General features: G+C 37.6%; 2 protein-coding genes across 3 annotated transcripts; one reads left to right on the top strand and one right to left on the bottom strand.

Annotated features, from left to right (window-relative positions):
• Positions 1-1,209: 1,209 nt before the first annotated feature.
• On the top strand, positions 1,210-9,281 carry LOC145909138 (uncharacterized). Its single transcript, XM_082996455.1, has 15 exons — positions 1,210-1,524; positions 1,832-1,913; positions 2,085-2,159; positions 2,467-2,581; positions 2,937-2,999; positions 3,064-3,109; positions 3,211-3,301; positions 3,564-3,707; positions 5,184-5,253; positions 5,798-5,846; positions 6,099-6,220; positions 6,410-7,337; positions 7,603-7,707; positions 7,998-8,067; positions 8,258-9,281. Exons 1-15 carry the CDS (start codon positions 1,313-1,315, stop codon positions 8,687-8,689), a joined length of 2,604 nt encoding a protein of 867 aa, XP_082852581.1. The 5' UTR covers positions 1,210-1,312; the 3' UTR covers positions 8,690-9,281.
• Positions 9,282-9,382: 101 nt separating this feature from the next.
• Positions 9,383-25,246, bottom strand: LOC145909137 (baculoviral IAP repeat-containing protein 3-like). Of its 2 annotated transcripts, none has more exons than XM_082996454.1 (12): positions 24,067-25,246; positions 23,655-23,847; positions 22,566-22,635; positions 22,401-22,507; positions 21,752-22,121; positions 20,959-21,151; positions 20,498-20,711; positions 20,327-20,427; positions 16,324-16,441; positions 14,300-14,516; positions 11,720-11,818; positions 9,383-10,588 (listed from the first exon to the last, which is right to left on the bottom strand). In XM_082996454.1, the coding sequence occupies exons 1-12, from the start codon at positions 25,208-25,210 to the stop codon at positions 10,448-10,450; spliced, it is 2,967 nt and encodes a 988-aa protein (XP_082852580.1). In that variant the 5' UTR covers positions 25,211-25,246; the 3' UTR covers positions 9,383-10,447. The 2 variants fall into 2 exon arrangements, with proteins under 2 accessions (XP_082852580.1, XP_082852579.1); XM_082996453.1 differs by having other exon boundaries at positions 22,401-22,510.
• Between the last annotated feature and the right edge of the window lie 864 nt (positions 25,247-26,110).

Below are 26,110 nucleotides of genomic sequence, written 5' to 3' on the forward strand. Positions count from 1 at the left end.
AGCTTCAGAGAAAAAGTATAAAGTGTTAATTCAGAAATTACACTTTCAAACCGACATAATTCCATTCGGCTAATACCTACAAAGCAGTGGTCTAATAAGTTTACTCAGATAATCCCTCTACTGTTTGTCGGTGGGCGGGTTGTTCACCTTCAGTTTTTTTCTGCATTAGCGTGATCATATAACTCATGATTGCATGTAGTCGTGTGTAGCGGGCTTAGCCTATACGTGATATTATTACTGGGGATATAAGTTACTAAAAAAAACCTTAACTTTGTAGGCATGCGGCATACATGTCTGTGTTGACTGCACAGTTGATTTATGTTTTTAATATTTTTCTTGAAGAATGAGTTTTAATTACCAAAAAACGTTCCTTGCAAAATGGGATTGACCGAAAGGTGATCATCGGGTAACATATGTCAATTGTATCTTCGACATGCTTGAGATCAAGTTGTGTTATTTTTGCGTACGTCAAACAACACGACGTCTTTTCTTTTAAAAATAAACAATAATTTACTTGTGCATCACATTCTAACCCAACTGAAAACCATCAAAAAATTACATGTGCATTGCGACTTCTGCAGTAACGTATTCCAAACTATCCGAAGTTAGTCCAATTAAGGTTTGACTGAGGGAGTACAACTGGAAAGAGAGAACTTTGTGAAAAAGGTTTGAGAGAAAAAAAGGGGAGACGTCATAAGGCCAATACGTATAGGCAGCTCTCAGTATGCCTCGAAGTGCGGCTGATGTGTGGTTGTGTTGAAAGACATACATTTTTATAGCAGATTTTTCAGTTTTATTAAAATATTGGGGTAGTTTAGGTAGTTATTAACTACCGTATAGCCAATTCTTACTTATTTCTCGACGAAAAGCCCAGTAAAGTTCAACTTAGCACATTCTTCGGGCGTGCCCTGGCAGGAAAGGAGGCTGGTAACCGGTCGCTAATGTGAGATATTTATTTCGAAGTCATTGTATTTTTCTGTTGCAGCAAGAGGCTTTTGGAACGAAATTTAGCGAGTAATAATATCCGGTCATTTGAGGAGATGTGGCGTGATTGGGTTATTAACGATTTTTGATTTATTTAAACAAAAGGGATAAAATGAACTTGAATAAATGATATCTAAGTCACACAACACAAATCATATTTTTCTGCGGATTACAGTTTTCGTATTACCTTAAAACGTAAACTGCTATCTTATTTTTTTAAAGGTTGGGCAATTAGTCGATGTGCAACGAAGCGTGCAATTTGTTTTTGTTCTGCGCTAGTATTGCGAAATTATGACGTCATGGTCCCGTGGCAAATTCTCGTCCGCGCATGCGCAGAACCTTCGTTCTTGTTTGTGCCGCTCCGACATTTTCCTCTTTCGACTGGGAAATGGCGTCAGAGAAGGCGAAACAGTGGACGTTTTCTAAAGAGCAACTAGAGAAATCTCCCAGTCGAAAGCATGGAATTGATGAAGAAAAAGAACTTGGCTATCGCCAGCAAACAGCCAATCTTATACAGGATATGGGACAACGTCTTGCAGTGTATGTATTTTGTAATTTGTCTTCATAAAGTTTGAAATTCGATGTGCTTGACACGAGTTACGTCAAGGTGATCGGTAGCGATAGGGCGGTCATGGCGTTTTTTATAAAAGAAAATGTACGTTGCATAGCATGCTGTTACATTGATTTAAAAAAAATTGTAATCAAATATGTGAGATAGTGATTTTTTTAATTATTGTTTATTTTTATTGTAACACACCAGTTAATTTACATTTTTACCACTCCATGGCACACTTATAGGAGCTAATTTTTGTGTTTAATATTTTAAATTTGCAAATATTTGTTACAGAAACCAACTTACAATCAATACAGCAATTGTCTACATGCATCGATTTTATATGTACCACTCATTTAGCAACTTTTCAAGATATGTAAGTAGTCTTAGTTTATGTTGTAATATCTTGGTTATGTTGAACTTCATAGATTTTGTGATCATAGCCTACTTGAATTTTTAATTGTTAGACTCCATGCCATATTGTTGGAATATTACATTAACTTTTTTATCAATTTCTGACCAAGTATTTGTGTGTTTGCAATAACAGGCCATTGCTCCTACTGCATTGTTTCTTGCTGCCAAAGTTGAAGAGCAACCCAAGAAATTGGAACATGTTCTCAAGGTGGTTACCATGTTTGTAAACTAACATTCTTCTGTCTAGACAAACGTTGATGTGTGTCATTAAAAAAACAATACTTTGCCACCAGTGAGTCCTCAGTGTTTTAATTTTTTGTTTAAGGTGATATGTTTTTCTTGTACAACAACCCTGTAGCCTACATACAAAATAGCAAGTTCTGTAAGATAAATAGTAAAAGCATTTAAAACTGATCTAAATGGGACATTATAGTGTGTAGTTTCAGATAAATTTTTCCAGAGTATTGTTGGTGGCAGTAAATCTTTTTATAGAGGTTGTCTATTTGTTTTTCCAGATATGTTATACCTGTCTGCACCCGGACAAACCAAATATTGACACACACAGTGACAGTTATTTAAAGCAGGTGCAGGAACTTGTACAAAATGAATTAATTCTTCTCCAAACCTTAGGTATGTGCAAACTGAAATAACTTATTTTCTTGTATGTGTATTACATTTAAGGATATTTCTTTCTGCCCTGTCCTAAATGCCATGGTTGTTAGTAAATCAACAACCAACATACTTCAGAATGTAAGTACATGGGCCATTGATTTACTATGAATTTTCATATTTTTCCCAGACAACGGTGGCATTTAGGACAGAATGTTTTGAATTATTTTTGAAAACCTGTGATTTACATTTGTTGTTAATGACAGCGGTGGCATTTAAGACAGAATGTTTTGAATTTTTGTTAAAACCCGTGCATTACATTTGTTGTTAATCCATTTACAATTAATAAGACTAATAAAAATAATGTGTTCTGCAGGTTTTGACATTTCTGTTGACCATCCCCATACCCATGTTGTAAAGTGCACACAATTGGTTAAAGGTAGGTGCTGACCAAATATTTCAAAGCCTTGACACTTTTAACCATCAAGCACTGTGGTTTTCAGCCAGTCGAGACCTTTCGCAAATGGCTTACTTCATGGCTACCAATAGGTAAGCGTTTTATTTTTATAAAAAATTTCCTGGTTCTGCCTTCTGACATATTTGGGGTTCTTGTAACGTAAAAGGAAATTACCTTACGATCTATGTTTCAGCCTTCATTTGACGACTTTTTGTTTGTTATATAAACCTGCAGTAGTGGCTGCAATGTGCATTCACCTGTCCTGTAAATGGTCTAACTATGAGGTAAGTCTTATTTGTCCACGCTCCGCAGCATGGTACATATGTGTTTTATCGCAGTGGTACTAAACCTGCAGCTCATTGATTTTATAACATCAAAAATAGATTGTAACAAACAGAAAATGTTAATGAAAAAGAATCATTTAATTTGGCAAAATATAGCTTTACATACTGTAAAAAAAAATATTTTACATGGTGATTTGTATTTACAAAAATTTTATGTTGCCTTTTTGATAAAACTTTATTTCAAATATCATTTACTTTGCAGATTCCACTGTCATCTGATAAAAAACCTTACTGGGCATACATGGATTCATCAATCACAGAACCAATGCTGGATGCCATAGTAAAAGAGTTTCTGAAAATCCTAAATCGATGCCCGACTAGATTGCGAAAACTAAAAAATTACCGGGTAATCACAATTATTCATGTGGTTTATTGGTTATCAGTGGTGATTTCGTGATACAGGTAACTTGAAATCGTTGTTTCACTGGTTGTTAGTAATTCGCGAGTGTAGTCATGCCAGTGGCTAAAATGTAGTTTTTGTTTAAGTTTTGGCTAAAGAGCTGGCCTTGTGTCTTCAGCATAACACGTTTCTCTTCTATTTGCATCCACATAAACAGGACACCACGTCAGCCAGTATTGATTTTGTGTTGTTACAACCATGGGACAGTTACATCAATAAACGCACGCATGCCTGTAAGGTTGCGACCATGCCAATACTCGACCAAGTTTGCGGCTAGAAATGGCCAGTGACTCCCTAATGAACTGTGCTTAATGCGACTTATTCAAAGTTGTGAGCCTTACCGCTTGCCCTAAAGCAGCCAGTTCTAGTCTCAGAAAGGGTGACACTGCCAGGGTAGCCGTTAAACAGGTTTGATGGTGCGGCAACAGCAACTGGTAAAATATGGTATCGTCGCACTTGCGTAATTCCCCCCGTGCATCGCAATGTTAAACCTCAGTTCCTCGTAAGGTAAGAGTTGAATGGAGAGCATTGTAAAACTATATCTTGTGTAATTGTATAGCCATCTTCACTATATGTGTGTGCATTGTCTTTCATCCCATGTGTTTTGTTATTTGTGCTAAGACTGCAAAGGGAATGGAGCAACAACTACATAAAGTTAAAAACTACATTTATGAATTCTTTTGGTCGTAGTTTAATTTTCTTTAAAGGGTATTCAGCAAAATGTTTTGATTTCGTTAAAGCATAATTTCACATATAAGACATCCTGCCACAATGTAATACTATTGTTTTGTTGCGGTTAACTCTGAACTAAGGCATGTTGTTCTGTTCTCTTTATGGCTTTTGAGTTGGCAATTAAAAACTAACACACGATTGGCAATTTTGTAAGATGCGGTCATGTCTTTATCTTACAGTGTGGTAATATGCTAAATAATTTTCATGCTCATGCCCTCATATCAATTTGCTTGTACACTGTGCAGCAATTATTCCTCCAAACCAGTATGGTGCTTTCCTTGATTCTGTTCACATTGTTATATTGCACTGGTGTCCGTTTTGAGAGATATCACTCTGAAAAGATGTGTATGCTGCAAGAAGCTGTGAAACACCTTCAGCATTATGGCATCTACAGCTTTTTTCACAAGCCTAGAGGCTGGAAACAGTTTCCAAGCATATGTTTTTTTTTTAGCTTATCAGCATTATAAACTACAACCAGCACAGTGCAGAAAACCAGAAAAGAAAATTTCTTTGTCACATTCAAGATATTTGAGAAATGTTATTATGCAAACTTGTCTGACTCGTTTGTATTGTTTGTGTTAAAGTCTGTGGTTTCCATTTCTACACAGTTGTTGTACTTTTCTGGGGGAATATGATGTATTGTTATGTGATGAATTGAAGGAATATATATGGTTATTTGTGTCTTTGCAGCCAGGTAATGAGAAAGACGACCAAAAAGACTTTGATCCAAAGCCCAAGCAAAGTTCTTCCGGACAAACAGGTTTGTTGAAACAAGTTCTTTATCTGCTTTGAAATGTTGCACCAAAAATGTCTTAAGAGACTAATTCACTGATTTGTACAGGTTTATTTTTGTCTGGCTTACTATACTGTGGCCTTTTTAACTGTTGCAGCGATAAAAGAAATATTATTCTCCATTACTAAGTGAATTCAACTCTAAAACGTTCAATGTTTTGTTTGTGACGCCATAAAGTTCATCACTGACTCGCAAAGCTTGGAACCATTGACAGTTTTAAGTTTCAACCTAAGCAGTCATTTATTGTTAAATATTTGTGGCACTTCTCTCTACTCAATTACATTATATAGTAACTGTTTAAAGGGGGTTGTGCCAAAAATATACGTGGGATTCCAAGGTTGCAGGTTCTCCTTTAACTTGTTGTCCATTTCACCCCCACAACATTTCTATCCATAATATGGCTTGTAGAGAATCAAAATCATCTTATTTTGTGCTAATGACTACAACTGAAATCAACAATGTCAGTCACCTGCATAAAGAAGTCTATTTAAAAGCAAGTATTTTATTTCAGGTTCTGCCTCAAGCCAGTTACAGTCAAGCCAGAGCACAGGATCACAGAAGTAAGCATAAATACACGTAATGTGTTAAAAGCTACCTCCACAACTACAAAAATTTATGCAACTTTTTAAATCACTTATTGTACATAGCAAGGCTGTTTATGGTGACAATTCTGGCTATTTTCCATTATTTGTGGTAATAAAAGTGTGTGATTGTGAATATGTTATTTTTATCTTTTTTTACTCCAAAATATGTTGCGGTTGTTTCTTTAAAGCTGCTGTATTGCGACAGCTAAAGTATTTTTCTGTTTATAGGGAAAAGAAGCCAGCGATGTCATATGAAGAGTACAAAAGGATTCACAAGCAGCCGACTTCGAAACAACCGCAACCCCACCCAGCTCATTCCACACATAACAAACCTGGACATCCAGTTTCCGGTAGCCTACTATTAATACTGTGCAAATCTTAAGGCTTAACAATGTATGACTTACTGTTACTGTTTTGTTGATACTGCTTTAATTTGGAAATATACAATTTACTGACTGCCAGTACCCATTGAAGAGATAGATTACTTTGTTATTTCACAATTCCCATGTGCGTATATATTAATGTATTATGTTCATCAGGCCAACAAAAACATCAAAGTGACAGCAGACATCCACATTCGAGAGATCAAACGAAACAAACAGGCCATCTACCTCATTCTAAAGCACAAACCAAGCCCTTGCAAGTGAAACAGGAACCACGTCATGACCAACCAAGACAACAACACAGACCAAATCCTGCAGTCTCTTCTCACAACCATGTTTCAACTGATGGACAGAAGCAGAAGGATGCAGCCTTACAACGAAACATGATGGCTCCAGGACAGCGCGATCAAAACAAGGGCAAGTTGCCGGGCATAAATGTTGAAGCTATGAAGCCCAACGTGTCTACGGAAAAGCACACTGATCCAGCAGAAGCAGTCAGCCGAGATCTTGAGGGTCGAATTCGAAATGAAAAAATGATGCAAAACCATCGTCCAGCAAGTCATGTTGGTGTTAAGCAGGATCAAGTTCGGAGACACCATGGCGATAAAAGCACAAGTCAAGAAGCTGCTTCTGGGCAGCCTCGCCCGAATAAGGAATTCAGGGTTTTGGATCGCAAGACTGTCATTGAAATGTACAAAAAACATCCCGATAAACTGAAGAGTTACTTGAAACACAAAGCGCAAGCGGTACCGCTAACGGACGAAGAAAAACATATGTATGCAAAGATGCAGCAATACGAAGAGGAACGTAGAAAACGCAAAGCGCTGGAAAAACAGCAGAAGGCAAAAGTGCAAGAGGGCGAGTCCGGTACACCAACAGCATCACCCGGTGGTGGACTAACTCTTCGAATAAAGCTACCTCCTAATCCGGCCCAACCAAGTGCGGGACCAAATCTAAATACCTCTGTTGCAAAAATTATTGGGTCAAGCTCTGGTTCAGGGTCAGAAGCTTCCCCTGTTCGTCCAAGAAAGCGAGGTCATGGCAACGAGCCACTGGAACATACTGCAGCTAAGCAGTCACGCAAGTAAGTTGCTGACATTTCTTGATTTTTGTTTATGTCGATATTGAAATACTTAATCTTGAGAAATTGTTCATCTTTCAATACCTTGTTTCAGTAACCACAAAACTGTCCAAAAATTTAAAATATTGGTATTGATTAATTGCAGGTTTGTCTTTACAAAAGCATAACATTTAGAGGGGGTCAAATATATTTATTTTTTAATGTATGTCAAACACATATACAAACTATGGTGATAATATATATGTTAACAATGCACTTGTTAATATAGACTGGAAGATCAAAAACATCACAGATCCAGTGGCAACGGGTCAAGCAGTGGAGGAAGTTCAAGTAAACATAAGCGTCATCACCACCACAGCAAACATCAATCCAGGTTGGTATACACGAGTTCTACTTAATACCGGAAAACTTGTTTTTTTTTATGTTATTTTGCAGAAACTGACTTACATAAGCGAAATCGATTTTTTCATAATAAAATCTGCTGACGTTAATCCGAGGCTTGTTGCTTCATTATATTCACGAAGTAAAATAATTTGCTGTCGCAGATAAATAAACAATGCCTAACCGAGGGCTAGACCCCTCTACAACTATTAAGCAAGTTCTTTTAAACTAATACCAATGTTATGTGATTTTTGTAAAGAGTTATTTATGTTTTTATTGTAGATCATCGAAGAGTGCCGAACACATTGATGAAGCTGTATTTCAGAAATCTCTAAATGCTGCACTTTCTCAGGTAAAATTCCAACCAGGAATTAAATTTTTTTGTGATAATAGGTACATCTTCTATTTTTAAACTCATATGATTGCAGATTTGACAATTGGTATTTTTAGCTCAAATTTAAAATTTTAATGTTTCCTTCTGTTGTGTTGTCTTCTTCCCTTTTCACAATTTTCCAAGTATTGACCTTTTGTGTGAAAAACAGGTAAAAAAGTCAGCAATACCTACAGTGACTTTAAAGAAGGCCTCAAATGGTGGGGAATATGTCGCTTCTAGCCAGCCTGATTTCGACCCAAACGCTCCAGTGCCTTCCAAAATGCCAGAGGAAATCTTCGAAGAAGAAGAGGACAGCGGCGCGATCATGGCCACCAACTCACAATTGGGCTCATTGGTTTCCAGAGATTCGACCCCGGAGCCTGGTGAGATTTATGATACGCCCCCGTCGCAGTATTCCAAAAAGGGCAACAACCACCACCACCACCCTCAGCAAAACGCGCGCGTACCCAGTCTGTTCTCGCCGCAAAGCGACGTCGATTCCAAACTCCACCGCGCGTCCTCTGGCTTCGGTTACCATAGCAACAACGAGAACGACTTCTCGTCGCCTCCACCTCCTTTGCTCCGCAAACCTGCCCAGTAACTTTCCCCCCGGAACAAGTATACGTGGTAAAATACCCGCACTGCCATGTTGCATCTTGTCGGGCGGCCGCTTTCGGCAGGGTGCCACGCCCTCGACTCCCTTGCATATTATTTATTCGAGCCCACTTGGCGTAGAGTTGATTCGTAGCGTTTTGCTTCCTTAGCAGTGATATATGTTAAACTGCGCAAAACCCGAAAAAATACCCCCTTTCCTCATCGTAGCCCAAGTTACTTTACTCGCTGTATCATTGTCTGTACAGAGTCGCCCACTAAACTCCTTTGTAACTTTCATTTTCGTCGCAAGCATTAGAGTGTACAGCAGCAAAGAGCATCGCCTTCCTTCGTTTTGACGCCAGGACATTCGTCATCAAACTCTTTTGTCGGCTTTTGTTACCACATAACCCCTTCTTTCGCGATACCGTTTTTTGTTGTTCGATTTCTGTGTGTGCGTGTGTGAATTAAGTTAATTGCATTTATCGGTTTGGCTGCGTCCCTGTGTATTTAGACGTTGCATAAGCGTCAATGGTAAGTGGCGTTTTGCCTGGTTTCGAGACCTCCCTCTGCCCGTTTTGTCCATAGGCAATTTGTTAGTGCGCCAATAAAACAAGTGAAAAATTACGTGCGTGTGTTTAGATTGCATTGAGTTCTAAACCATAAAAACTTTCTCTTGTCAACTAAGAACAAGGCGGGTGTGTACAAGAAGTTGCAAGCTGCTATGCATTGAAAAAACAGCACACACATTCCAACATCAAACCGACAAAAACTTTGTACAACAAACATGCAATACTTATATACAGAAGACAAACATGTACATCAGAAATTGAACGGTAATGAAGTGAAATTGGGAATAGAGAGCATTCTAAATCCATAAATGATCTTATGCGATGATCTACGTTTCAGATAGATGTTTGCAAACTTGATTAACACCGGATGTTGAAGCTTCGTTGAGATTAACAAGAACCGAATTTTATGAACCAAGACACAAAATACAAAATAAGGAGGACCAGTACGAAGAAAAAGGGGTTTACCAAAATTGCAACAAAGGAAATTGAATGGAAAAAGTTGGTCGATTGCATAGGCCTAGAATCATTTCTGTTTTTCAGCGCATCATGTATAAAGTGTTTGGCAATATTGCACCAAAGACGTGGCTTAATATTTAACAAATATATTTCTCCTTGAACATGGTTTCACAAGTTACTGACACAGCATGTTTGTAGGTAAAAAGGCATTGAAATGTCAAATAAGTATTAAATGCATGTCTGAGAGCTGCAGACAGACTGATGGACACTATTTCGACCTATCAGTGTGTCTTCAGCTCACAGACATCATAATATTGGCTCCACTTGGCTTATAAAAATTAAATGCATGGTTTAGAAGTATATCACATTCACAGTTAATTGTTTGTATGAAATTCGCATAAAAAGACTCGTTTTTCAACACTGATCAAAACGCTTTACCGGTAGACCCATTTGCATTGAGACATTAGGAAAATTTACGTTGAACTTTTCATGAACTAAAATATGAGGTATAGACGATCAAAACAACACAAATCAAAACTAAGAGTGAAAATGTTTCCAAAATGTTGTTACATGTCTCGTATGATTTTTATTTTATTTTGGTTGATCCATGCGGATGATTTTTCCCGGTATTCCAGCTTTTTGAATGCTTCGGGGTTCGCAGCCTTTTGAACTCCTCAACCAATTGAACACGTTCGTTGGTCCGATGCCTGTTGCGTGGTCTTCCATCCAATTTTTTCCCTTTATTTGGCGTAGGTACGGATACCCCTTTCAATGCGTACTCTGCAAATGGGGCAGACGCGCAGGGCTCGGGTACATTCCATGCAACAGCACATATGCTTACAAGGGATGAAAACCATATCGGCCGGTCTATCAAGGCAAACCTAAATAAAATAACAGATGTTGTGAAACAGAAATTCACCTTTGATGGCTGTTGCCGGTTGGTTATTGCAAAACAGGCCTCTTTGGGGGTAAAGGGGTAAGTGAGAGGTTATAGGGTACTCGTAGTGAGGAACACAGAAATGAGATCGAGTTGAGAAATTGTACATAATTTGATACCACAATAAAAGGGTTGTTATGCTACAGCAGAGCCAGAAAATGAAAGTGTATTTTAATCATTTTTTTGAAACTTTTTGTTCCATCACAATAAACATTAACCACGACTATAAGTTTAATATAACGTATATAAACGTTATTGGCTCGCTTTTGAAACGATGAGCGACTTTGCAACACTTTTCCGTTTCCTATTTCAATAAAATATTGCGTCATTGTGGTCCACGTGTTCGCACAAATGGTGTTTAAAGCAGAATAATTGAATTCATGGTGTTACTATAGGAGAAGTACGCCCCTATGTCTAATAGCAAAAACGTGTAAGCAAATAATTTGTTTCAGAACTACAGGGCGATGGTTATGGTAATTATAGCCATCTATATATGTTTACCAAGACATACGTGTTGCTGTGCGTGTTTACACAACTATATTTTTAAATATAAAACGTCGACGTGGGGTTTATTTTTAGGAAGTACAAAGGTACAAGGTTGTACATTTTATGATGCAATCATGTAATTATCCGGGGAGAACCCAAAGGAAGTTCGTGTTTTTCTCCACTTTCGCAATTGCGCCATTCACCACGCCTACAACACGCCCCAACAAGTTCTGATTAGAGCATTATTTGGCTATATTGAAGTTCGGGGTCACGATTTCGTGCTTATTTCTAAGATATTTGCGTATCTATGGGGTGGAATATTGACCAGTAACGCTAAAATATGGCATTGGGAAATATGTAGGCGTTTTTGTATGACGAAATCTTTCATCATCAAAGGAAGGTTTAATTGGTTCCTCTTGGTTGCAACACAAAGAGGCATACAAAAGGCCTTTTAAGCTGAACAACCCTTAATAAAGCCACAACAAAGTCAGGTATTTTTTTAAATGTGAACTGTTTCGTACAGGATGGATGGATGGACAATGTGTGCAAGTTCTTGGTAAACGCCATAACTTGAAAACAGACAACTTACCTTACATAACCTTTCTGACGTAAGTTCGTCTAAACGCCGACGCAACATTTCGCTCTCAGCCTCTTCATTATCTTCCATCTGCTCGGGAGATTCGTTTCTCTAAGGAAACAGAACATCCTAAGTTCGATTGCATCAAATAAGAAATACAATAAAGCCTGGGGGATGCAGATCTCCCAATGGGAAGTAACTTGGAAGCAGAACCAAATATTCAATCGCGTGCTATTGACGTTGTAAATAATGTACGAACTTCACCACTCATCTGGTGGTGGCGGAGTAACACAATTTGTACAAACTAGTAAATGTTGATGATGTTTCTTTGTAATTTTCAGAGTTTAAAGATTATTGGATTTAATACCAGTATAAAGTTTCCAAACAGTCTCGAGTATCATGTTCGACCTTCAAACATACGTCCTGTGTGCCTTAACATATGTCAGGTGCTCATTGCAACAGCTTCAAACATTTTATCGCCAACAAACCACGTGAGAGTGATCCGATGCGGTCGACATTCAATAAATCAACTTGCACTCCCGCATATTAAAATTGTGCAATTCACAACCACAGCTGTATTTCAATATTACGCCACTCCATCGACTCCATTTGTAACTTAAGTTTCTGTAAGGGGCCAACCCCCTCAATAGAGCAACGATTCACGATCTTGCTGCCCTGTAGGTAGCACAAGCAGTGTCTGCGAACTAGTGCAAGACATGTTACCATACTGATAGGTGGGAGGTTAATGTATATATTGGAGTCTAATTGGTAATCCTTTGTAAGTGATTCTGGAAGTCATTTCCCATTCTGTTGCAATAGCACTGACGATTTCCACCTTACGTATAATTACACAACAAGCACGAGAACAGTTGTTTCCCGGTTAAATACGTAGATGATTGATTTTACCTTTGGAGTAACTGTTTTCGTGCTTGTGGTGTAATTGGTAACGTTATATCCCAGATGCAGGCAAAGTTGCTCCAATAATAATCAATATTTGGGTATGGTTAGGGTAACTTGCTACACCCAAACCAATCACATCAAGAGGTGACAAAATTTGCCACGTGCATCTCAAAGTTTCCCGCCTTAAATTGCTGTTAAAGTTTGGTTGAGAACAATTCTCCCAGAAAGTTACTTGTTACCAGGAACGCCTGCTGTTTCAAACACTTTTTGGAGAAATGACTTTACTTCGTACGGCCAAACAATGGTAGTGATATGTGTGGGTTGCAGGAGTTTGAATCTAACACGGGAAGATTCTACAGACAACCAACGCAACAATGAACATTCGGCGAACCCGCTACCAAAATAACACAGAAAGGTGTAGAATTTGCGGTCATTTCGAAGTATGTTCATATTTCGTGTGACACGATACCTTTTCCTGCTCCTGTCTCGCCACGTTGTCTCAATATGAATTTACTTTCACTAAATGGAAAGATTGTCGAAATTTGTCTTTTTAAATAATAAGCTGGAATTTTGCGATACAATCGGAATGTAATCAACCGAACGTTTGTTTAGGAGGGCAAGATCGTTGTATAGCCTGCACTAACGAAACCCAATAGCGGGAACAGTGGACACAACTGTATGCAGTTCACTAAGCGTTTCAATTCGTGTCAAGAAATCGCATTTTTTGAAGAAATTTGTTGAAGTTCGTTTCTCAGCAGTCGAACAACCTTAAAAGTTCCGGTTCTTCGAATCTTTTGGTCACGCACCAAATGTATTAAATCAACCTCTCCATTGTAAGTCAATATTTCGCAAACAGGATTCTAAATCAGGTCAGGCATACGTTCGCAAGTTTATGGCGCAATATTATGCTACCAGGATATTGCATTAACATTGGATAAGAATGTATGTGTTGAATGTACGAATCATACAGAATCATTTAACACTTATGCCGCATTTGGCCAAACTGTATTAGTGGTGTTTAGTATGTGGAAAGCATAACATCACGCTCCCGGCGAGACGCTCACGACCCTTGACATTCCGGATCACTATTCGGTCGACTGAGCAACAGGAATTAAAACGAAGAGCGGGCATTGTAGTGAGATTACATCACCCGCGATCTTGCGAGTTTGTGTAACCCATACTTAAAACCCACAATAATAAGTGAATATTCTATGGTTACCTCAGACATTTTTTCACTTTCGCGTAATACTAGACTTAAAGCGTTGATAATGCTGTGTAGGCGAGGTCGTTTTTTTATATTATTTGTAATTAACCAGTTGACTTCGGAACAGTACTCACGTATTTGCTCATAATTCTGAGAATAAAAGACTGGCCCATACTGTTGTTAACATTGTCATGTTTTAAAAAGCATTTTTCAGCATAAACTTATGCCATCATCAGTTTAAACGACGCGGTTGGTGTAGCTCCATTATTATAAGGAGTCGGTCAGGTCAGCTCCATGACAATGTTAACAACAATATGGGCCAGTCTTTAATTTCTCAGCTGACTTCATTGTAAAGCTTTTGTTTTAAACAATTTCGCTGATTTTAGTACAAAGACTAATCGAGGGCTAGACTTGGCCACAATTAGGAGTCAAGTTCAACCTCAGAAGACTTGCTAATGTAAAGTTGCGATTGGGGCTCAATAACTTACTTCATTTTCAAGATTTCGATCGTTTAAATCTGCTGGTTCGAAGAAGCGAACGGATGGTACTGAGTCGTGCGTATCAACATCTTCTATTCGGTTTTCCTCCGCAGAGCTACGGTAGATGTCCTCATCATCGGAATTCTCGATCTGGATGCTGGATGCTCCTGCGGTGGGCTCTTGTGGAGGAGGGAGGACGCTGCATTCCTCCTGCTCTTCCTCTGGGCTGTTGGTTACAAGAACGGAAAATTAAGATCTTTCGAAAAATTTTTTGTATTAAGATGAAAACGAATTGCTGCATTGAGCGGATTGTTTCTAATTAGTGTTAAGTTAAGTTAACGTACTTTAAAACGTTTTTTTTGCATAGTTTTCATAAACAGTCCAACGATATATCAAATGAGTTTTGGTGCGGATCAGCCTGGTGTTTATTAGGAATGTATATTTCGCCTCCAAGTGTCGCCAGTTCCTCATTCAAAATTTCCGTAATTTATCAAATATATAAATTCCAGAAAAATACCATTCTGATGCTTCAAAGCAAGGGTTGAATTTGTGTTAAATAAAACGTAATTTTTTTCACATAGTTTTGAAATCATTCTCAAAATGAGATCAGCGGAATCGATTTGAAATTTCCCTCGAATTAAAAGCAAATGTGGGAAACTGACTTTGTTCGTCTAAAATTAACTACGTGTTTTCCAAAATCACATGCGTGTTCAAGTGGTCAGACAATTACTTCCGATGCTTTCCATTCCGTTTGTAAGTACACTTATGTTTGGAATTTCCCAGCATGACGGTCTGTTGCAATGTTGAACAGTCCTCGAAAAGATAGTGTTCCTTGTTTTAAGCACTGTTGTTACGCGATACGTCCGATATTGGATTATTTTAAGCGTGTTTGTTTTGTTTGTTTTTAATTTAAATAGTCCATCGATTGTAATTATAAATGAATTAAGACCGAAAGGGAATTACACGTCTCTAGGTTACTCAAAGCTGAAGGAATGTCCATGCCACCTGGGTCTTTTCTCCAATTTCAAAACGTGCCGTCCAATGATTTCTTCGACCGTTTTAAGTAATTGCCAGGACAAGTGCTCGTATTCATCTAGGTTAATTCGTTTTGTACGTTACGCTCCAATGCGTTCAGCTATTCTGGCGTAGTTGGCCATTGTTTATCAAACAGTGAAAAAGCGCAGGGCGCGTGTCGATCTTGGACACTCACAGTCTCGTGACGGCTTGTCACGTGACCTTTTAATCATGTTTTTAACATTGTCCAGATATGCGTCATGTGATTGATGTGATTAAACTTTCAACAACATCCTGATCACATGATGTATGATCATGGCAAACATCATGTGATCACCGAAATGATGGAAATCCCATGGGATGTTGCAACATTTTATCATGAAAATCAGGGTACAGGATCTTGTGATTATGCATCAGGTATTTGCACTTTACTCGGCATAATCTATTGCAAATATTTATCCGTGGTTTTTGATTGAACAGTGTATCGGACCAGCAAACGCGGACAATAACTAGTAAAAAAGTCACCCCACTTTTTGATGTTTCAGAAACTATTTGAATTAAGTCCCAATAAATCACCGATCAAATATTTCTTCTGGATGGCGAAGTTAAAGGCGACACGTGACTCGGGTTACGGTAAACAGAGGTCGACCATTGAGTACCTGACATTGACATGTTTCAAGGACAAAATACTGAACTCGATATGCTTACAGCACCCATGCCGACATGTGCAACGAGTCTCAAGCTCGATCAAGCAGTCTTGATGAACCGAATACTTCAGCGTTGCGACGTAATTGTGCAATAGGATACACAGTTTAAACAAAACGTTTAACACATGAAACATTGCCGATGACTTGCATAAGACTAGCCAAATTTCGCAAAGTCACTATTGCCGGGAAAAACATTGGTTCAAATTTTGCACCGTCATTATCAGTTACGCAAGTAGCAAAACAATGACGAAGCAAAACGCAAAGCGTCCCCAGCAGTTTTACTAGGTTAGAGTTGAAGAAAATGTTTAATACCTTTCTACGAAGTTTGCGACGTCTTCGAGCAACCGTTCGGCACTGGTATAGGGACCTCCATGTCGCTCAATGTGTCTACGCATGACTTGTCGAACCACATCACTCTCAAACCCCATGCCTGAAAACAAAACGTATTTATTGCAGCTGTTTGCGATACAAAACAACTTTTCATCGCCTATGAAAATAAAAAAAACGCTTCTATGAACGATGGATAAACTTGTATCACAGTGATTCCCAACCTTTTTGTGGTTGCGTACCACGAGGGAAAAACAATTTCGACGCGTACCACCTAGTTGAGTGTTATAAAGTAACCTGGGGGGTGAAGTAACAAACTTTTTGAGATTACTTACGATTTTTTAAATTCGAACTATATCTTAAAATTATGGAAAGGTGCTCGCGTACCACCTGAAATGCTGCCGTGTACCACTGGTTAGGAAACACTGATATATCAGGTAGACATGTTAAAACAAATCTTCGAAGGTATGCAACAACAAACAACAAACTGGTTTAACCCGGCGGTGATTCATATCAAGTGGTGCACCCTATAGACAGATAATTTGCTCTGGCGCAAGCTTTTCAAGAAAACAACTAATGACGTGCACAGTGAGTCGATGAAAACAAACTCTTGAATGGACAGATATGTAAGTACACCTGAGAAGAAGTACACCTAGTGGTGGTTCCCCTTGGACAGTATACCTACTTCAATGTATTAAGTTTCCTTACAAGGGCAAGCCATAAGTCGGTTCCGCTTGCTGTTGCTATACCTGTACTAAAACATACGAAACCCGAGTGAGCGCGAAACTGACTCATATCATATACCGAGTTGACCTGAAGTAAACATGTCATCTGTGCATTCAGAGAAAAAATAACAAACCGGGAGAGTCCTGGCTCCAAAGTTCTCGCAATTTCTACCGCAACGATTTCTAAGAAGACCACCAGGCAAAACTTTTGATGTGTGTAAACAATCTTTTGCTAACAATTTTAAACCAACATTCGTTTTATATGACCCTATAACTATAGCCTTGAAAAACGTTCGTACGTTTAAAATCCCTGGGAACATTTCTTCTTTCTCTTTATGAAGGCTCCGCTTTGTTATTTGGGATTCGATATTTTGGCCAGCTGAGCTGTGAGAATTTGCTTGTTCAAGTTGCAGGAAAAAATGTTGCAGATAGTCTTTCAATGTTGACAATCGGCAGTTAAAACAAACAGTCAAAACCGTAGAGAGTATATTTCGCTACCCCTCAATTTTTACGTGTAGGATCTACTTTGCGTACTTTCATAGCCAAGATCGAATATTGACATGAAACGGGAACTATTTGAATAAGCGGTAACGGTAAGTAGAGGAAACACGTATATTAAACAACATTGCAAGACAAATGTAAACGAGGTATTTTATACTGTTAAGTTGTTGATAAAAATTTGTTGACGTTATTTATAGACTTTGCGTGAGAGTAACTGTTGTTTCTTTTACGTAACTAAAAATAAGGGGTTGGTGCATAGCCCCCAGTTTTTTCAGAACAAAACGAGTGGCTTTTCCGCGCGTCTGTCCATACCTTGTAACTTGTCGCATTCGTAACGTTCGAAGAAAAATGACCTAAAACAATGTGTTTCTTACACGATAATAACAAATTATGACGTCATAATATATCCGCCCCCCCCCCCATGACTCATAATAAACCACCTCCCTGATGATTCAGAAACTCGTGGGTTTATTTGGTTAGAAAGATGGCGAAACCTTTCATAATTTTATTTAAAAACAAACAACATTAACCAATCAGCGCGAGAGACGTGAATGGACGGTTGCCAAGCATCATTGTCGAGATATAGTACCTCAAACAAATGGGCTCCCGTTAGGTAAAAGTACCGAGAGTAACAACACCAAGTTTATCGCTTGCGAAACTGACGTAAGTGTTGTTTCGGTTGCTTGAACGATACGGTGACAAAAATAACTGATATTTGCGATAAAACTGGCTTCAACAAATATGTCACCTATTTCATCAATCTAGGGACAGTTTCGGCCTCGAAACTAAAGGTGTCAAAGTTTACAACTTTATACAACACCCAGACACTTAAAAACGATACACTCCTTTTCTTTCACGGAAGTTTATATTTGTGCTTTGACGACAGACTGACTGAGGTGTGTGAATGTTGTGTTGTCAGGGGTGTGTGAATGCTGTGTTGTTAGGGTTGGTTGTGGGAATGGTTTCCAATTGAAAAGGGGGGAGTGAACTGCAAAGGCTAAGATATGCCTGTATATGGGATTGCTGCGCATCAGATTAAGTCGTGATACAGGTTAGATTGTTGTTGCCTAGAAACCAAAACCCCTGGACTATTGCAATTGCCAAGCCTGGGATTCAAATGACCTTGCAGACTAGATTAGGATCTATGCCCGGCAGCAACATGAATTTCATTTCAGATTAGGATCTTTTGATTTGAACTGTTTAAAAAAATTGCAGGACATAAATGCATTGTCTGTTGTTCCTAAAACTAAATATAAAAGATTTTTGTTACAATACATTTGCTCATTTCTGCACTGGTGTTCAGATATTCACAAAAAGGGTTTTGCTACAATAATTATTTACCACAAAGAGTTTATGGCACCTACAAGATAAAAACTTATATTTTGGGTTATCCATCTGTGGAATTCCATGCACCAGTGGACAGTAAATATGTTTTACAGGAGTTTCACCACACACGAAAAATATCTTTAACATGATTGGTCCATGTTACAACATGGGAGAAAACATGCTTGGAATGTGAGTCATTAAGAGTAAACCTCAGGTTACAACAAATAAAGCAATCTCTCCCAACTTTGTCCCTGGGGGTCTTTAGGGGGGGTGCAAGAGCGGTTACTATTAACGTTTTTGTGTGATTTATGCTGGCACTATTTCCTCTATGTTTTTTATGTTTTAATAGTTGTTGGTTGCTGACCTTTCTGGCTTGCCACATGCCACACACATTTTTTAAATTTAAATGCACAACTAATTTGGTCCTGTAGGCTGCAATTAATTTTTGTTTTTTCAGGCATGGGGATTGTATAAAATAGGTTTGTGACTACAAAACATTAGGGAACCACTGTCCTAGGGCCAAAAAAACCTTAAAAAAAAGGACAATGCTTTCTGTTGGATTTCCCACAGAAACTTTAATAAATGGAAGCAATAGGGCAAAAAAATGGTTTATAAATTGCAGACAGTACACATGGGTTTGGACCTATCAACTTTTATCAATGCAGCTTGATGACGGATTGCGCTCTTGCACCACAAAACTGAAACATGCAGTGTTGTCATGTTTTCGTTTCGTGGGAAACCACACAGTTGTACTTCCTTATTTCACAAATACATTTCCTCATTGCCACAAGAACAAATGCAATGCATTGCAATGTTTTATGTCCAGTTTTATGCTTTTTTCAGTCAACAGTCACTTTTTGATTAGTTAATGTGAGAATGCCAGCATTGCTATTGACTCACACAATAAAGAAATTATAACCTATTTAAAGTGCAAATATTTGATTCCTTATGGAGGAAAAAAACATGAATATTGTTTTTTTCTATTTAAGGAGGAAGAGATTGTGAACAAAACAAATTGCCTGCAGGAAAACGAAAGCACAAACATACTACCACCAATTACTTGGCAACTTTTATTAGTATGATGGACTACTGCTGGAGGTTTGAAAAAGCATGTAGGCTCAAATCTATTGCATTCACATGGTAAACAGGGAAATACTTGCAACTGATAATGCAACTCTTTCATACAGCAAATGCTGATGCAAACTACTTAAAATACCCTGCTTTAATGACTGTTTAATGTTTACAGCAAGCCAAAGCCCAATTCAAGCCACACAATCAGTGGAACACAAACAGGTTTGCTGACTTTACAACAATAAAGTCCTAAATAGCAATTGCAAATAGCTTACAGAGTTGACCACTAACACAATCAGAATACTAGGCTGTGACAAGGTATTTTCACACGTTTATGTATCAAGAATTGATGAAATATTGCTCACCGATAATAGTAGTTGCAATTTCCGATGTCATTGCTTCTTCCAGAGGAGTTCGAGTTTCACTTGCATTCGAACTACTTTGTTGTTGATTTCTAGTCATGACGCTGCAAACAAATTCAGATCTAACACCATACTTACACATAACTTGCAAACCTAATCAACATATTTACAAACCTAGGGGCTACATCGAGTCCACTGGACCTCAGAATGGGTCGGTCTAACTCGGGAAATTGTGCTACAACTTCATGGACGTATTCAACTCCACGATTTTGGAGCAAAAACTCGCATGTTGGATACCACTTAGCATGCTGTTCCCATGGATCGTCATTACGTCTCCAGTTTTGTAACCCTCCATTACAGTAATGACATTTTACCCGATCCCGAACCCCTGAAAGGTACAGAATTATACGTCATCTTTCACCAAAGAAGGGCGGAATTTGGTGTAGATTTGTTTTATAGGAAATTAAATTCCAATGGTACTTTTACAAGTCATGGGTCTCCAACTGCTGCAATTTATGCCCGAATTTAAAACATTAATTTTTTTACAGTGGCTTTGAAGGATCTTTTAAAAAAAATATATTCCAATGACATGTCATCAAAATGCAAAAAAAATCTGTTTGTAACTGCCAACTAACCCAAAGAATAAAACCCAGCCTCTGCAAGCATTCTTGGGGTAGCCCTTGTATACAACCAGTTTTGAAACGTTGCAATTCTGCTTGCCAATACTGCCATTTGTGACGAGGAAGGATAATTACAAGGGAACATCTCCTGTAGACCAACTCTTTCTTCTGCGGTAAGTGGTCTTACACGTATTGGTTGTGGTTCACCCTAAAGTAAAGTATTAATATGTTTTGATGGTGACATATCCAAAATCCCTGATGTCAAACTGTTTACGACTGTGGAAACTTGATAAAAGATTGTATTAAATTTTTTTGCCGTAAAGATAGGAGAAAAGGTTCATTAAAAATATAAGCAAATATGTGATGTATAAATATTAGAAAACTGGCACTACAAATAACACCAACATGTAAAAATTATCGGAGACACAGCAAGAACAGACAAGAGTTTTTATGCCCAATAAAATCCTATGTGAAAGAATGCTTGGGTCATAAATCACACTGTCATTAGCAGTACATATAAAATACAGAAAACTATTGAAAATTTTTTTCACTCAGAAACTGTTTTTAGGTTTTTGCAAATTTTGCAAATCCAATATTTTTAATGCTGTACAATTAGAACAAAATTCATAACGGATATTAGTTTCAAATCAGTTTTGTTGACAAAATATCATTATTTTCACAGAAATAAGCAAATGCATGGCAAGCAAGAGTATGTGTCTACACATACAACATAACTAAAAACATTTTTTTCTGTAAAATAAACCTTAGAAGGTCACAGAAACAAGAAGCTTATAAATAATTTAAATACCTCGGGTCCTTCTGGAATATTTAATTGCTCTCTGCTTTGTGCCATGGCACAATGTGGAAAATGGGTCACATGTTCAACAGCAGGATTATCCATACGTCTCCAGTTTCTTAAAACGCCCCCGCAGCTAAAACATTGCGTACGATCGAGATTTCCAAGATAGAACCACCCTGCACTAGACATCCGACGCGCAGAGGGCAATGTGTCTCTTGGCCAAGAAGAGGTAAAAGTCCTTAATCTGTCTGACTCGCGACGAAGATCTAGACGCCTCAAAAGTCTTTCGTGTTCCGGATCCACAATATTAGCAAGGTGTCTCATAACGGGAAGAGCTGGTACGTGAGGTTGGTGCCGATGAACAGCATTTTGAACAGACCTATGATATCATCATGTAAAATTCAGAGCGTGGGTGTTAACGGAAGTTTGACAAGTGGCGTTAAAAGGATATAGGAGAAATGCCGTTTGTGACGTAACAACTTAAACCTTAAAATATGCTCATCAAATTACTTTCAGTTCTATTTGCTCTTATATTCAACGCCCATTTAAATAAGACTTATTCTAACCACTTTTGAGAAACTATGTCACAAACATTAGTAGTCCTTTAAAGTAAGTTTTGGATTGCTCACAACAAGCAAAATTCAGGTGGTTTACGTACATGGAAGGTGTCCGTAGTATTTCATTAGAAACTGGATTGGAAACAGAATTTGTCAAGCTGGATCCCATTAATAATTCTCCTGCACTTAGTTGCCGTGAAGGTGGGGTCTGCTGAAGGTCACATAGAGTTTCAATGAAACCATGCATATAAAAGAAAAGCTCTTACCACTGTGGGTGCAGGGTGAATCGGAATATTTCCACAATTATCTTCCCTCCTTGTAAATCGACAACTTGATCTATAGTTAAAATTCACATAGAATATTAGTATAGTTTTAGCATAAAAGTATTCAAATACATATATTATATATACACATAATTATTTTATTGTAAAAATACACCATTATAATCATTTTTACATACTGGCAATAAATAAGTATATATATAATGATTGTAAATAAATTAATACATATGTATGTAGATAGTATTTAGCTTAGTCGTGGATCTAGGGGGATGTTTTGGTGTCAGAACGCCCCTCAGCATTTTAGCACATGGTTTTAATGGGTGTGAAAGTGCAGTTAATTTTGTGCTGCACAGGAACAGACACTACGACCAAGTGTTGTTTTTCAGTCGCACGTGCTGCATTCACACGGCGATGACTGCTTATAAAACAATGATGCCGTTGGTCAATAACACGTCGACAATACCACTTCATTGAATAGGTACCAAAACCAAACAACACCCCATATTTTTTCTGGATCCACCTCTGATTCAGCTGATGTAATCATAATCCTGATAATGCTTTGCCATATGGTAGCCATGGAGAAATGTGAGTTTCCATATAATTTACGTTTCATTATATGTGTATACTTGAATATAATATAGGGTGTCTCCTATATATATAGTACTGTAAAACACTAAAAATTTTAAATACTCATACTAGCATGACAACGGTTAATTAAACTCAATGTAAGAGCTCCTAATAGGATCAAATTCTAGTCTAAGAGGAAATTGCATTCCTAACTCCAGCTTTTGGACAAATATGGACACTTAATACTTAAACCTTATTAGGCTTCAATCCCATTCACATTCCCTTATGAAATGATCTTGGATGTTTGCAATACATCAGCAATATTTGGAAAATACAAACAGAAACTCCATATAAAGCCCTATTGACTGTACAGGTGGTTTAAATACATCACACTTTCCCAAATTTGGTCAATAAGTAGTGACACAATGTTAGCAAAACCCAAATTACCAGAATCTTTGTAGGTAAGTCAGAATATTTCTGGTTTGCAAAACTGTACAAAAAACTTACTTGTGCATTCGTAGCAGAAATGGGTCCATTTGTTGTGTCAAATTCTGATTTATATTATCACAGGCGAAACACTTTATAGTATCACCAGTACCAACGTAATAAAAACCTGCTTGCGCATATTGACTTAAATTTATATGCACATCTCTAGGAAAAGTAGCAAAAGTGGAAAGACGAAATATCTCCCTGCATATATCTGCAAAAATACCATTAACATTACGTTGGTAATGTAACATACAGGCAGATACACAAAATAAGCCTTCAATTTTGGAAATACTTACATACATCATATATATATGTGTTGGTAGAGTGTTGGTAAATAAATATAGGCCTAAGCAATAACCATTTCTGTGTAGTGCTTATATTGGTGCAGAACGGCATAAATATCTGGTACATGTAATAATTTGTTACATACCTCCACTTGGGGGACTCAAAAGTTTGTTGATGTTGGTGGCAGCCTCTTCAATTGTATACTCTGTTGTTTCATAACAGTTTTCATCAGACTCGATGCTCTTCTTTTTGGTTGGATTATTCTCATTGTTGGCTCCGTTCTCGTTATTTTCCTGGGGATTTTCTTGATCTTTGTCATTGCTTTTATCAATCAAAACAACTAATTCAACAGTTATTTGGTGGTACAAATTTATTGCAACTAAGTAATTTTGCAGATTTTTGATACTTCTTTGATCAAACAAAACTGATCGCAGACTTGTTTGAAGGCACCAGTTTAATGCAGTTGTGCAAAGAATTTCTTGAAACCTTTCATGGTGAAAAATAGTAAAACAATTTGCAACGTATTTCTGATCATTTCCATGATCTTTGTTGATGCATTGGTCAAACGAAACTGATCCAATACTTAAATGAGAAAACCAGTAAAGAGCAATTAATGAATGTTGCATTTCCAGCAACATCTCATTACAAAAAGTTTTGAAATGGTTTAAACACAGTGCAGTATCTACAAAGCAGATTCTTGTATCAACACTGAGGTATTTACAATCCAAATGTACACTTTTCACAGCACGGTCCATTACGATTCTAAAAGACCTTGGTTCTTTATTTGATTTTCTGTTTCCATTAAGAATAATTGCTTTATTGAAGACTGAAAGCACTATGTCCTTGACTTCAAAGAATATTAATGCACAGCTTTTGCAGTCAGCGAGAAAAAATATTGCCAAAACACCATTGGAAGAATAAACTTGTGTTGAATTTCGTCTTTGCCAATACTTTTTTGTTGCATAACTTTTTGTTAGTCTAGTGGAAATTATTCTTTTTTCTTGTCTCTGTAATTTCTTCTTTGTTGCTTGATTTTTTATGAAGTTCAGCATCCAATTCATTGTAAGAAACGTTTTACTAAAGAAAATGTCAGAAAATGTTTCTTTTTGCTTCATATAACCAGGGTCTTTATGTAGGTTTTGCAGAAAACAAAACTGTTGAATTAGATCACTAAACTTGTAAAATCTAACAATGTATATCTTTGACAGCCAGGTTTGATATTTCCTGGAAATGCCAAAGGAAAGCAGCAAATTGGATTGAGAAAGATGCCAATGGTCATTGAACGACATGACAATTTGTGCGGAACAGTTAACCTAGGAACCTGATGTCCTGCAGACAAATAACAAACCCCAATAAGATTAAATAATTCTTGTGCAAAATTAGTTTCACAAGAGTGTCTGACAAAAACTGAAATTTGACTGATTCTGGAAGAAACATGTTTGGCCACTTTGGCATGTTTAATAATATTAAAGTTCTTTAAAAAAATGAAAACTACATAGCCTAGTTTTAAATCAGTAAATTTAAACCACTTTTTATAGATATTTTTAGCAATAATCCTAGACCATTTAACCTGTACTTGTTGTAGGCTATCTGCAAAAGCGAGTATCAGCTGCACGTTTTAACGAACAGCGTGCTAATGTTTGCAGCTCGTGCCACACTCTCAAACAGGCTTAAACTAACTAAAAAAAGGCATATATATAGACCCGTTTTTTTTTGCCCTGATCCCCTGGGAAAGCACCATAAGGGGATAGAGCAAGCCAGTGATTTTGAGGCAAATTAAATATTTAAAACAGCACAAGTAATGTATTTATGTTGAAATTCAATCTAAGTCCAATCAAAACGAAGGCAAACAAGTACGATGTGATATGTAAATCTATAGAGACCAGTGGTAGCAACAGAAGATACTTCAACCATAGACAACTTAACACCGAGTCACAAAGTTTTTCCAAACTTGATCCACATATAAACGGTAGATACTTTTACGCCGGGCACAAAGTTTTTTCCAAACTTATCCACATATAAGCCTATGTAACATAGAAATCTGTGTGAATATTATTATTTAGTGCAGTATTTCAATTCAAATATATTACCACAAAATGCGCCAAGATATTGATTTTACACGGACTTATATGTGGAACAAGTTTGAAAAACACAGACGTTCCAAATCCGTAGCACTATAAGGCAAAATC

Source organism: Ascidia mentula, chromosome 7 (assembly GCF_947561715.1).
Source record: "Ascidia mentula chromosome 7, kaAscMent1.1, whole genome shotgun sequence".
In the NCBI taxonomy this organism is placed as follows: Eukaryota; Metazoa; Chordata; class Ascidiacea; order Phlebobranchia; family Ascidiidae; genus Ascidia; species Ascidia mentula.

What these genes read in the sequence shown, in the direction of transcription:
- LOC145909138 (XM_082996455.1), top strand. Translation starts at nt 1,313, where the DNA reads ATGCGCAGAACCTTCGTTCTTGTTTGTGCCGCTCCGACATTTTCCTCT. An exon ending in GTGCACACAATTGGTTAAAG is followed by an intron (nt 3,000 to 3,063) that starts GTAGGTGCTGAC and finishes TGTGGTTTTCAG; the next exon opens with CCAGTCGAGACCTTTCGCAA. An exon ending in TAAATGCTGCACTTTCTCAG is followed by an intron (nt 8,068 to 8,257) that starts GTAAAATTCCAA and finishes TGTGAAAAACAG; the next exon opens with GTAAAAAAGTCAGCAATACC.
- LOC145909137 (XM_082996453.1), bottom strand. Translation starts at nt 25,210, where the DNA reads ATGTCGTTCAATGACCATTGGCATCTTTCTCAATCCAATTTGCTGCTT. An exon ending in TTTCTGCTACGAATGCACAA is followed by an intron (nt 22,636 to 23,654) that starts GTAAGTTTTTTG and finishes TTTTAACTATAG; the next exon opens with ATCAAGTTGTCGATTTACAA. An exon ending in GGACTCGATGTAGCCCCTAG is followed by an intron (nt 20,428 to 20,497) that starts GTTTGTAAATAT and finishes ATTTGTTTGCAG; the next exon opens with CGTCATGACTAGAAATCAAC.